The sequence below is a fragment of the Andrena cerasifolii genome, chromosome 1 (genome assembly GCF_050908995.1).
Source record: "Andrena cerasifolii isolate SP2316 chromosome 1, iyAndCera1_principal, whole genome shotgun sequence".
Classification (NCBI taxonomy): Eukaryota; Metazoa; Arthropoda; class Insecta; order Hymenoptera; family Andrenidae; genus Andrena; species Andrena cerasifolii.
This window is the reverse complement of record NC_135118.1, coordinates 32,217,554-32,231,379: the sequence shown is the minus strand read 5'-3', so window position 1 is coordinate 32,231,379 and position 13,826 is coordinate 32,217,554. Positions and strand designations below refer to the sequence as shown.

The 13,826-nt window shown below is 44.2% G+C and overlaps 1 protein-coding gene across 1 annotated transcript in view; it reads right to left on the bottom strand.

Moving 5' to 3' along the window:
* The window catches only part of LOC143376064 (putative G-protein coupled receptor B0563.6), a 43,032-nt gene that overhangs the window by 16,124 nt on the left and 13,082 nt on the right, over positions 1-13,826 (bottom strand). The window contains exon 2 of the mRNA XM_076825899.1: positions 12,861-13,499. Within this exon, the coding sequence (XP_076682014.1) occupies positions 12,861-13,158 (298 nt within the window). The 5' untranslated portion in view covers positions 13,159-13,499. The remainder of the gene's footprint in view (positions 1-12,860; positions 13,500-13,826) is intronic.

Below are 13,826 nucleotides of genomic sequence, written 5' to 3'. Positions count from 1 at the left end.
TATTAGTTATGTTTCACGTTATTATGTGTAAAGCCCGTTTATTGTATATAATAATAATCATTCGTTCTGGGAGCTTCGAAAGTTTCAATCCTCCAGAAATTCGCGGGAGGACCCGCGCTGTCTGCGGCTCGCAAGTTTCCGCGAGAAAGCAAGCATCTGTTTGGCGTGCATAAATTAAAGCGGGTCGCGAAAGAACGGTCGATAAATTTGCTTTTCCCGGAAACCAGTGACATCCATTTCGCGCTCGTGATTTGCTTTTTGTCCTCCGGCGAGGAAGGTGCAGGAACTCCCCGGGAAACGGGGGACGTTCGTTAAGCGTTCTTTACTGAATCTAGCGTGTTAGGTAGTTCTCGAGTCGCGAGCGGTTTTTTAATAGCCGCCGGAGTTTGGTACGGGGAGAGATTAGTCGAAGCTGGTGTGTGCACCCTGTACAGATCGAGAGCGACGAAGAGGGAATGCGGGGAGGAAATAGCAGGGGTTTCCATACAATTTCTGAGCGTGGCCTTATCGGTTTTGCCCTCGGGGCTCTCTGCTCCTGCGTTCGCGCGGAATCGCTCCTCTCCTCGATAGACGGCTCGGCTCGGCTCGTTTTCGCACCGAACCCGACGGTCGACCCTTATTAGCGGAAATGCTCCTTTTACGTGCGCGATCGCATCTACGCGCTGCGTCAACGCTCCGCTTTCTCCACTGTGTTACGCCAATAGCCGCCTACTTTATTTTTTCTTGCCGCGCACCTCCCAGGGAAAACGCAAAGAAACCGGCAGGAGGATTTCCTTGCGTGGACGAGCAATCGATACCTCGTGGAACAACGAACCATCCCGGCTTTATCGTCCTCCTATGATCGCGCATTTGCTCGCAGCAAGATTCATCCCCTCTGTTTCGAACGATACAATCCGCGGAGATGCTCGTAACCACTTGGAAACAGTAGGTGCTGCGCGGGATCGTTGCTCCTCACGGGGAAACCGTAATCAACTTTATTAAACGCATATCTCTGCCCTGACCGCGTTATTTACGTACCCTCGCTCTTTTATTTATTACAAAGTGACCGTTTGAAAATTCTCGGGCTTCCGTAGAGACCTGAATTTTCTTCGAGACGCGAATCGCCGCAGTAGATCGTCGAGGCCTTCTCATCGTCGCCGTTGAAAGCTCGATCGATTTGAAATATATAGCGAGGCAGGTGCAAAAGGGAATCGAACGCTTAATTGCTGTCTTAAGGCAAAGTAACGCAGGACACCTCCACGCCCCTCGTGAATATTCATAGAAAACACTGTGCTCCGTAATTTTCTTTTATACTATTTATTGCCGCGCCGAATCCCATTAAACGCCTTGGCCGTAGAATCTCGTCGGAACGGGGGGTTGAATATTTACAAAATCTTGCACTCGGTTGCGCAATAATTCTGCGAGATAAAGTTGAAGGACAGTGTAACGTGGCTGTTGCGGATTGCCCACGGTTTCTTGGGGAAACTATTCAGTTCAGGGGCGGCCCTCCCTTCTGCAACCACACGCTCGAGCTGAGCGCGAAACTTGGCGTCTTTCGTCGCGCTCGTTCTGAAAGAGAAACGACCTCGATGTCTCGGATGGATTCAACGGCGCCATAGGCAGCGCAAGACAACGGGCGCAAGAAGTCGAAAGCGGCGAGCGCGGGAGGAAAGTTTCCGGTACACAATCGGGGAACGTAAGAAGAGCCGATGCACCCGGCTAATTAATTTAGTGGCGCGGCCGCTGAAACGTGGCTTTCAATGTAGATACTCGGGTCGAGCCACCGATATATCAGGCTGCGTAGCTTCTGGCCGCCGCTTCGTTTATTTCGTGAGTTAGTACTCGATCCAAACACGAGTATTTTTTTGTTTATTTATTTATATACAGTGACGGACAAAAGAAAGTTTAAAGTTGGTACCCGTGCGCGTGAATATTAGTAACATTAGTACTAGAATGTTTTCCTGACTTTGGTGACAGTGATCTAGTCGGCGGGCATTCTCCCATTCTATACGACATAAAATATAATAAAAATAAAAAATACGACATAGAAAGTCTATTCTTTATGCGACTGTTTTCCCATGTTAACAGTCGAGTTCATTCGAAATATGCAACGGACAAAAGTAAGTTTAGAAGCTTTAACATTGTCATAAATATATCGTAACATGATAATCTAGTAAACATTTGTTGATCTTTCTCTTCCCTTCTAGATATGTATTGATTTTAATAATCTTGTGCATCCTTAATTACACAGATAAATGGAGATAATAGAAAGTCCGTTGATATTAGGCGCCTTATTGTTAGAGATAGAAAAAATGGATTAACGTTTAAAGACACTTCAAAAAGGTATGAAATTTCGATGATGGGAGCTAAAAAAATTGTGATAAACAAAATAAATATGGAGCAGTGAATAATTTAATCAAATCTGGTAGACCACGGAAAACATCGCCAGGAGATAATGGGATGATAATTCGGGAAGTAAAAAAGAATCCCGCCGTATCTGCTCGAGCCGTGAAAGAAAATTTAAATCCTGTTCGTATACACGAAGGAACCGTGAGAAGAAGGTTGAATGAAAACGGATTAAACAATTATACAGCGAAAAAGAAACCTTTTATTAATGCTAGAAATCAAAAGAAACGCCTGGTATTTGCTAAACAGCATTCTAACAAGCCCTTATCATTTTGGAAAAGTATTATATGGTCTGACGAATCAAAATTTGCATTAATGAACATAAAAAAAAGAAAAAGGGTATGGTGTAAGTCATCGGACCGTCTTAAGAAGCGAAATATCCAATCAACCATTAAATACGGCGGTGGCTCGATAATGAAGGCGTTTATTTGCCGCGATTGTTTGCACACATAAAGTATAACATCGCTTGTATCAATAAATAAATGAACTTTTCAATTTATTTCCCGCTTTACAAACATTTTCTTGGGGGACGAAATTGGGAACACTTTTTCAGATCTCACATTTTGCGCGTTTTCACATTTTGTTTATTATCTCGTCTTGACATGATATAATAACGTTTTGCGATTCGTGAATACATAGAAAAAGATTCGACGAAAATTCTGCCGTTTATGGCTTCTAAAGAAGTGTTTCTCCTTTCCGCCTGATTACACGTTCCTCCTTGTTAAATTTAACTTAAGCTTCAGCTTTTCTTTTCTTTCTCAGCTTTGTTGCTAGTTTACTTATTCTATTATGCTTCTATCTTTAGTTTTAGCTGTTGCTTAAGTTCGAGTTTTAGTTTTAAATCTACATGTAATCCTTCTGTTTAAGTTCCTATCTTTGTAAACCAAAGGGCATGATACCCGTAAATTATAATAATAATAATAATAATAATAATAATAATAATAATAATAATAATAATAATAATAATAATAATAATAATAATAATAATAATAATAATAACAACAATAACAATAATAATAATAATAATAACAATAATAATAATAATAATAATAATAATAATAATAGTAATAATAATAATAATAATAATAATAATAATAATATTAATAGCTGCAAGGTGCATCGTGTCCAGCGAAGTAGCTGTTTGTTCCCCGCGAGGTGACAGAAGCGAAGATTTGAGGAGAACGAGCGACCGTCATCTCGGCCGCGTTATTCAATGCCAGTGTATCGGTCGCACGTGACTGCGAGCCCTCTACTTTCCGGCTGGAGGAGGATGACGGCCGCGTAGCGTGTAAACTACAAAATCTACGACGACCCATGGTGGTAGGTAACTTGTCCCTCTCGCGAACAGTAAAACTTATTGGCGGAATCGAATTGCTGGTTGGCAGAGGTGAAACCGTAAAGGGCGAAGGATGTTTGCATCTGGCTAGTTAATTTACTTCCCAATCCGTGTTCCATAATTCTCGCGAAGTTCCCCGAGCCTTTTGTTCCACTTAATTCCCATCGCAGAACTCGTGGCGGTCAGACACATCGGCGCAGATATCGTACACAAGCCGCGCAGGCTTTAACGTATTTTATAATTAAGCAGAAGCGAAGCGGTTTAAGCTAGTGAAAGTTACGCGCACGCGGCTCCGAGTTGTCCTAGGTTAAGCTAGAAGAAGCTGTCTCCAGCTATCATAACTCACCGCTAAGCCAGCTGGAATCGCCAGGAGCTAACTCGAGTCGCTCGACTCGAGTTCCCGCTGCGTAATATTTTCAGTCAGCGGCGTAAAGGCGGCAAAGCCGCGCCGTAAGTCCGCGACTCCTCGAATGCGTGTTGCTTCACCGCATCGCGCGATCTTCGCCCGGTACCCGCGCGGCGCACGGCTTATTAAGGGGGATTCTCGCGTGTCAAATCCGGGAGGGTGTACTGGCGTCAGTGTGAGTGGTAAGAAATAGATAAAAAAAAATTTAAAAAATATTTCCGTCGCGGAACTGATACGCGCGAACCCGCCTTTAACCGACAGCTTCTTAACCGTTCCGCTTATGCCCGGTTAGTTTTGGCGCTCGTGCGAACGCGACCGTGATCGCCGCGAAAAGTTTCGCTCAACGACGAATGCTAATTACGTAACCTTCTAGTCAAGATTAAGAGGGAGCCGTTAGTAGTTTAGAGGTGGCACTTAATGCGCCGACAAGCGGAGAGTGGCAGCGTGCTCGTTAATATTCATAAAGTTTGGAGCGACGCAAATGGAGACGTTAAGTTTCGAAGGAAAGATCATCGTGCCGGGCGGCCGCGGCGATAGAGACGTTCTGTGATAAGGCGAGCTCGCGTGCGCGCCTGCGCACCGGCTCGTGCTAGCTAACAGCCAACTAACCAACGGATACCGAGGAAAAAAGTTTGCCGATGGAGCGGGGAATTTCTTGTCCGGCGCGCTCGATTTTCTGGAAGAACGTAATGGGATTCCAAGCGAGAAAGGCTCGCGGAATACCCGGCAGGTGCAGTCCGAGCGCCTTGTACGCTTCGTTTCTCTCGGATTAGAAGACTACCGCAATTCTGGCTACTGCCAGCACCTCCGGTTCTTCCCAACTTCGTTAACTGGACGTTTAACCTATTCGCACCTACGTTTCCTCTTCCTAGAGGCTGGTCGAAAAGAGGGTGCAGCGGTTATGCATTATTCAAACCCAAACTGTGCAGGTGCCTCTTCGTTTGGGCACACCGATTCGGTTACTAGCCAGAGATGCGCAAAATTTTTAATTAAATACGATTTTGGGGAACGAATAAAAGTCGAAACAATTATTCGGCATTCGTGCGGTAACGCGAGTTAACTTTATTCGACGCGTGACGAATAATTTTTTTTTAACTTTTGCACGTTATTTTATTTAAATTTCATTTAAATGATAGCTTTGTCCTTCTCTGTTACTAGGATACGCAACACACTCAACTTTTTTCGAGCTCCACTTATTTACTTTCTCCAGAGTGCAATCACGAAGAATAGTAACTATCTAAATAATTTCTTACTTCTTGATCATTCGTCATTCGTGCGTTCACGCGAGTTAACTTTATTCGACGCGTGACGAGTAATTTTTTTTTAACTTTACACGTTATTCGAAATTTTATTTAAATAATAGCTTTGTCCTTCTCTGTTACTAGGATACGCAACACACTCAACTTTTTTCGAGCTCCACTTATTTACTTCCTCCAGAGTGCATCACGAAGAATAGTAACTATCTAAATAATTTCTTACTTCTTGATCATAATTTGTGAATCAACGACAGCTATTTGTTACATTTATACGCGTTCGTGCGTAGCTATGTCTGTAGGGTTACCTGAAAACTTGTAAACTTAGGGTAGACCGGGGGCGATTGTAGCACGTTAAGTATCGCAGAACGTATGGTAGATATTAACACAAATTTTGGATGTATGATGGAGAATGACATTTGGAATACACACATCCATGGCCTAGCAGCGTAGATAAAGTAACTAAAGTAACTATTTCTTACTGATTTAAAATTGTAATATAAATACTCCCTTTGCAACTACGTGTTTTTTCTTTTTTATAATATTTAACCTGGCCATTTTTAAAGTAATACTGATCGTTAGTGATCACTTTTAACTCTCTCGTTAATCAAACTTTATAATTTAAGTTCAAAAGCCTGACTGGGGGGCGATTACAACATCGGCAGTCGGGGTCGGTTGTACCACGGCAGAACCAAACAGTGACAAAGAAGATGAATAATATTCTCTTGTTTGCGTGGAATCATATAGCACAGCATAAGCAAAGAAATGAAAAATGGGTGCAATGTACTGAATGTAAGGATTGATCACATGAAAAATGTACCAGCCAAAATGTTTTCTGCCACAATTTCGATGCCGCATACTTGGTTATAAATTTTCTTTTTTCTCATTTACTATTATAATTAAAATTAATAAATATTTTGATTTTGTGAAGTTAAATTTGTGCTACTATCGACTCCATGCAGTGTTACAACGGACCCGGGGTCAGAGACGGTTGTAACAGTTTCTCCCCTTCTCGTTTTTTATTAATAACCTGGATATTATTTGACGTGCAGCGAAACTGTTGCGTTCTCAATAATGTCAGATAAGTGAGTAACATTTTCGTATAAGAACTATTGTTCTAACTGTGATAGTTCTTGCGCAATCGTATTCCAAAGTCAAAGTGTTACTACCGCCCTGGGTCTACCCTGCGACGGATTTGCAGCGATCGATACGGAAAGTCTTCAGAACGATTCGATTGAAGTGAAACGCATTTGGAAATTCGTGTACATAATTCTATAAAATATTTAGCCTCAGAGACGTCACGGGTTTATCCCAGCTTGGAGCGGGTGATAGGGAAGAACGATGATCGCGTCTACACGGTGGAGGGAGCGAAGCGTAGGAAAAGAAGCGCTGCGAAGATTCGACGAGGCTTTTAAAATTCCACGGGAATTTTTGCAGAGCGTAATTAAAAAGCCTCTGTTTCAACGTTGTTACAATTTTTCATTCGGAAACTTGAATTGGTCGAAAGCGGCACGAAACGTGCTTCTATGATCTCGCCAGTGACGCGACTCAATAAAATCTCAGACCGGAGGTTAGCTTATTCGGTTGGCGGTGTCTAGCCGCGCATTTCCACTCGCGGTTAAGGTAAAAGTACCTATTATGAAACATTGTCCATTTTATGGAACAGTTTCATCAACAATTTAACTTTAATATAGTTTTGGGGATTATTAGGAATTACAAAAATTTGTTCAATACATACGAATATTTAATTTCGTAGATCAATAAGAGTAAATATCATTCTCTCGTGTAAAATATTTGAAAGAAATTGTAATATTAAACACGTCGCCAGCTCCGTGAAATTTGGCTAGCAGTCGAATTAATAACCATCTTTATCAACTTCGAGTAAATTACGGGGGTGCAATTGTACCCTAAAAATCCGATTATTTTCCGATTTTGTGTTATAACTCGTGAACTGTAAAATATTTTTTTACCAAATGCTAGATCTAATTAAAAGAAGTAACTTTTGCCTTGAAACTTTTTTTCTATCTCTTACAGTTCGCGAGTTATAACACAAAATCCGAAAATAGGCGAATTTTCATGGGTTAATTTCAACCACTTAGAGTGAATTTGGGCAGCAAACAAAAATTGCGTTGTAATCAGGAGGAAATCCCCTACAGATTCACAAAGTTTCAGAATTTTTTGAATTTTCGTGATGGGGATCTTCCCTTGTCAGAGGGGTATTTAAACTTGATAACCGTTTGCGATTCAATAGTTCGGTAGTCCCAGCTGCCAAAAACAAAATATGCTATAAATCACAAAATCATGAAAAATGGACATTCTCTGTTTTCCCCTTACCCTTCACTTATTTGTTTCTTTGTTTCTTTGTTTCTTTGTTTCTTTGTTTCTTTGTTTCTTTGTTTCTTTGTTTCTTTGTTTCTTTGTTTCTTTGTTTCTTTGTTTCTTTGTTTCTTTGTTTCTTTGTTTCTTTGTTTCTTTGTTTCTTTGTTTCTTTGTTTCTTTGTTTCTTTGTTTCTTTGTTTCTTTGTTTCTTTGTTTCTTCTCTTTACATTTAAAAGAATCAAATAATCCCCTAGACACAAATAGAAATAAACATAAAATTCCTTTCCACTTACATTTTACAATTAAAGATATTTTATTTTCCAGCTCCTAGGGGACACGTGACCCAACAAAATTAATTTCCCAGCTAAAATTTGCCACTAGTTGTCATTTACCATCTAACTCAAGTACTGCTTAAAACAATTACAAAATATCCTACAAACCACAAAATCACGAAAAATGGACATTCCCGTTTGCTTCCCTTTCTTGCGAACGTCAAGTAGCTACCTCTCGCAGAAGAATCTTGCACAGAAAGATCGAAGCGTCCATTTCGCACGAAGCAACAAACAGTTAAATTCAAAGCAATTGAGTGGAGAGGAATATAAATTCGCGAACCTGGCGGCTTAGCGGCTGGCATTTGGCGTAACGACGAATGGCTGGACCCGCGCCACGTATTTTTGAGCGCGTAAATATTCCGTGGCTATGCGTACCACCCTGCTTTACATATGTATGCGCCAGGCTGAGCCGTGGCTCTCGTCGTTTCCGAGCACGTCTCAAATTGCATTTCCTTACGCACAAATTCCTCCGCTCCAATATCCCCGGATTCGCGATACTTCCACGCTCAAAGGCACGTCCTTTTAGTCGGACCTGATCCTCGCCGGTGCCGTCCATCTTGCATATCGATAGCGACCCTGCCGGTCTAGCCAGCTTCCCCTCTATTTACTTGCTCGCTCTCACGTGCGAACGACTCCCGACTCGGTCTACATCCGCGTGTGTCGCGTCGTAAGTTTTCTTTTCAAAGACCAGAGCCGCGCGACGCCCAGGCTAACAGGGCCTTACAGTGGAGCGTAAAATTCTCATTACGACTGTCGCCGGCTTCGGAGCGAACCATTCGGTCGGCTGTATGCAGGTGCGCCTTTGATCGGTCTGGCCTCATCTTGACTGTGTACTCGGCTAAACAGAGGGAATCGGGGAAGAGCGAATTACAAGGGCGATGACGTGTTGCGAGGCGTAAATAGCCGGGGCGCCGGCAAAATACCAACAAAGGGCCAGCAATCTTGCCGCGTCTCGGGGAGAATTTCAAATCGAGCTTAGTGTCTGAGCATCACCCGAGGGAACGGCGAGCTCGGCGGGAGCTGTGTGCCGGACGAAATCGATGGGTTGACGTACAGCGCTTTGCCGTCTTTCCGTGTGCCGAGCGCGGACGCAACGCGCGGTCGATGAAACGCAAGAAAGGGGGATGAATTTCCTTGCGAACCTCGGCCGGGCATCTAGTCGTCTTCACGGTGAGATGGATTAGACCGGCTCTGCCGATCGATACCAGGATCAAGCGCTGGGATTCGAGCTGCCAGTGTCCCAGACGCGTAGGAGACGATTAAAACGAAGAATGTAGTATATCGGGACTTGGAGAGGTGAGAAAAAAGGAAGAAGCTTGGTCGTTTGGCGACAGGTGGAAGGAAGAAGCCTCCCGGGCGATGTGCGGTGCAAGGGAACGACGAGACAGGACATAAAAGGGGGAGTGGAATGTGAAAAATGATTCGTGGGTGGAAAAAAATGGTGGAGGGGAGAGGGGAGGATAATGGTTGGGTGGGGAAAAATGGGAAGAAAGCCGAAGGGTAATCGCTCGTCAACTGTAATTTATTAGCGAAACTCCGAAGGTGGGAACGCGCTGATAAAATAAGAGGGAATTGAATAAAGAAGAAGCTGATCGGATAAGGGAGAGGCGCGCAGGGACGTAGACAACAAAGCGGCTTATTTGCGCGCGGCAAATACACAAAGGTAGCAAATGAAATTGAGAATTTCGTTTTTTCCCTCCTTCCCTCGTCAGTTTCTTTTTACGCTCCCCCGTCTTGCTCGACAAGCCCGTCAAAGACGCGCGGATCCGACGCCTCGGGAAAACCAAATAGAACGGAAATTTCGCGCGATTTCTCGCGTCCGGAAGCAGCGAGGGATCACCCCCCGTGAATATCGATGTCGTATCCGATTGCCACTCCTCCTCGAGCGCGAGTCTCCCGATTCCCCTGATTTCCCGAGCCCCGCGACAGGACCTCGCGCGCTTACGCCCTGAATATTTCGCGGCGAATAATTTTCGAGAGATCCGATCGCAGACAAGAAGACCTCGCGGCTCGATTCAACGGCGGGCCGCGCTAATGCTTGCGATGATAAAGGCGGTTCAACGCGATTAAGGTCCTGGCAGCTGCGTGCGAGCCCAAAGTCACGCGACAGCGCCCCGTGCTCCCGGAAGAACGGTAATTAATTCCCTCGTTTCACCGTAAACATAACGCGAATTAATGGCCCCCGGGGAATTAATCTCCGCGGAAATCTCGAGCGCCGAAGCGGAAGTTCAATTCGCGCAGCCCATATTCGAAATTTACGGGCGAATATTTCGAGACCGCCCCGTGTATATCGATATTAAGAAATTGAGATTGGTGGAGGGACGTTAGGGTCCGCTGCGGAGTGTCCGTGCTGCCTCGAGGAATCGACGGATAACGAGCGGGACGGGAAGATATGTCGGAGAATGTCGTAAATTAGGATCTATTCGAAACAGAACGGTAGAAGCGGGGAAAATGCCGAAATTCAATTGCCGACTAATTTCCCCCTAATGCACTGGCGCGGTCCGGCCGGAAACGAGCGTGGACGTCGAGGGCCTCGCGGAAACCACCGAATTCTATTCGCCAGCCAGGCTGGCCGGCAATTCCAGTCGCCAACCAACCGAGCATCTTTTGCTCCTTCCCCGCCGAACGTTCCACGAAATACGGGGTCTTGGTGGATTCGGGAATGTTCCTTTGAGAATCGCAAGTTCGAGGTGGGAAAATATGGCCGCGCCCTTGTTTCTATGAAATTCTAGCAAGGTACGCCGAGTTCTGCCCCAAGTGAAATATCGCGCCCCTTAACGGGCTGTTCGTCCAATCTCCAAGGGATCGTCGCACCCGCGACAGGTATCAACGGAACTTTAAACTTTAAACGCTGGCTGGGCCGGAATTATGTATAACGCGGACCTGCGTAGTCGCGCTGGAGTTAAGCCGGTAATGAATTCAACCGAGGACTGTAACGACGAAAACTCTATCTAACAGATAAGCCCGTGAATGTGCGAGCCGCAAAATAAAACTTCAGCCGGGAATCTAGTTTGAAACTTGGTCGAACGTGGCCGCGTCGCGATTACTTTGGCCCGGTGTCCAAATGGCAAATGAACCGTCTCATTTGGCAGAGATATCGTAATATTCTCGCGGCGCGTAAGGATTATTTTGAATTACGATTACGGCGCTCGTTTCGTTAACTAGTTTCGGCATAGGGCCGACGCGCGTTTTAAAATTCAGAGAGCTTGTTGATCGCTGATCGTGAAAATTAATGATCGCGAACGGTTCGCGGGGGTGGATGCATTCTGAAACGCGTCTGGACCGTGCTTGGTATTCGAATATTACGTAGGTAAACGCGGAATAAGTTCATTTCAAGGTACACACTGCGCGGCGCCGCAATAACGACCCTGCTTCTCTCTGCCCAAGCCTCTTCTTTCGAAACGCGCGTCTGACGCCACGATTATTACACTCGGTTTGCATATTATTTCTTGCGATTACACCGCGGGTCGCGTTAGGGATATTCGATGTACATCGAGGCATAAAAAATATTCGTAAGAATGTGTCTACTTGTCGATACAGCGGACCAATACAGTATATCACAAAGGTCGAAATTTATTCGATAGGGTGAAGGCGGGTAATGTGGAACGGTACGTAATATGGAACTTCGTAAAATTTCGATGAAGTACTGACGAACTCTTTAGGCAATGATGCATAGGGTAAAGGACCCAGTTACTGATACATAACCGATTACTGTCACCTTAAGCTATTTTACTTAAAATAACGAATAAATAAACGCTGTAAAGTCACACAGAAAAAGAATTATGTAATTCAACCTGTAATCTATACTATAGATTATATAGTATAGTTTATTTATTCGTTGTTTTAAGTAAAATTGCTTAAGGTGACAGTAATTGGTTAGGTGTCAGTAATTGGGTCCTTTACCCTACTAGATCCCTAGACATAATAGGCGATGATACTGACAATTGAGCGTAAAAGTTTCTGAGAAGTGCATCAAACAGTTAAATATTGTAGTGAAGGTATGCTACAAAGTATTATTTTGATATAAATTATCATTAAATATGTGCGTTCTTGATCATTCAACAATAGTTTACCAATAAAGTTAGTTTCTTCTTACAAGGAGAGGTTCCCAGGTGTCCGCATGCGATTACTTTGAATTTTGGATATGTTTAAGAGGACCGAAAAATAAGATATACGTGTTTTTTTATAGCAGCCCGTTTTCATATTTAGGGGGTGAAACCACCCGTCAAACCCAAGCTGCTGGTTGATCATGTCGTGATTTTGCTCGACTTTGCCAAAAAAAAGACTCGTTTCATCCCCCTTGTTTATAGTCAATGCAATGTTTGATATTGCAGCAGAAAATTATTAAAAGAACAATTCAAAATCAAATCTATTTGTCATCATCACTACAACAGTATTTTATTTGAATGTCCCAGCGTTCCTTTTGTAGGCATAGCAAAAATAATAGTTCGTTCAATCATTTACCCTTCAATCTATTCCTGTGCTGAAGGGTAAACGATTGAACAAACTATTATTTTTACTAAGTCCACAAAAGGAACACTGGACCATTTAAATAAAATATTATTACATTAACGATAATAAACAGACTCGATTCTGAATTGTTCTTTTCATTTTCTTATTTTATGTTACTACTTGTGACCTGTTAATTAATTCAAAACGCAGACGTATTCGATGTTAAGAAAACGTCGACGTTTACCAATTGATGTACCGTAAAACATCGTTGAAAAAAAAAACATCCTATATTTTTTAAGTGGACATCCCTAGTTCGCGTCGGTGGAAAAGCCGGGACGTTTTCACTTCGGCGAACGAGTAACGAGCTGGGTACTCACCCCTCATGTAAATATAAGCTGTCCCACGCATGTTGCGCCTGGTGAGGACGACCAGGTTCAAGATATTGCCGATGATTCCCAAGCAACAGATGGTAGGCAGAATGATGCCGTAGCTGATCCTCCTGAGGGACGGGGTCCGAGGATCCTCCAGGACCTCCAGATCCCCCGGCAAGAAACATATCCTCGCGGTCTCCGTTGCGTTGGTCGCGTCGATCATCTTGCTCCTCCTCTTCTCGCGCCCTATCCCTCTTCCTTTCTCACATTTACACCAGCTCCGATCTCGAATTAGATTGTCCATTTCATCTTTCGCCCGGCGAATTTCCTACGTCTTGAATTGCATCTCGTCCCGGGAAACTTCGAGCGCTACTTTGCGGCTGGGACCCTTGCCGTCGTTCGCTTCCCTCATCGCGTCGACGGGACGGTATCGACGCAGTTTCGAGCCAACAGTCGTCCAGAGATTATGGAAAAATTGGTCGGCGGTGCAACAGGTGCAGAGGTGGCGCCGCGTTCATTATGGGCGCTGAAGAGTGCAGAAATTGTTGAAGAGTAGCTGGGCTATTCGCAGAAGTTTCCAAGCTTCGGGAATGACAGTTCCCGTCTCGCGGCCAGTTCCCATCGACCACCTTCCACTGCGCTCGCCTAGAAAGAAAACGATCCCCTTTAACGCGACTCGTCCTGGGCGCTCTTACCGGAAGAATTCTTATCTCGCTCGCGGGGTAGCTCGCCGATTAGCTCACGCCGATTTCCTCCCCGCGAAACGTTAAGAAAATTAACGGTCCCTTCAGCTTTGCAATACCACCGGGAGTTCGTTCAAAGTTTCGCGACAAATTTGAACCTTTCGCTGGCGAGTTCGACCGGGAATTATGCCCGTATGTTTTCCAAGTGTCGTTAGCCTCAGGTAGGACAAACTGCCCGCTTCGAAATTCCGCTTGCGGGATAAGCATATTTGAGGGCTAAATTTATTTC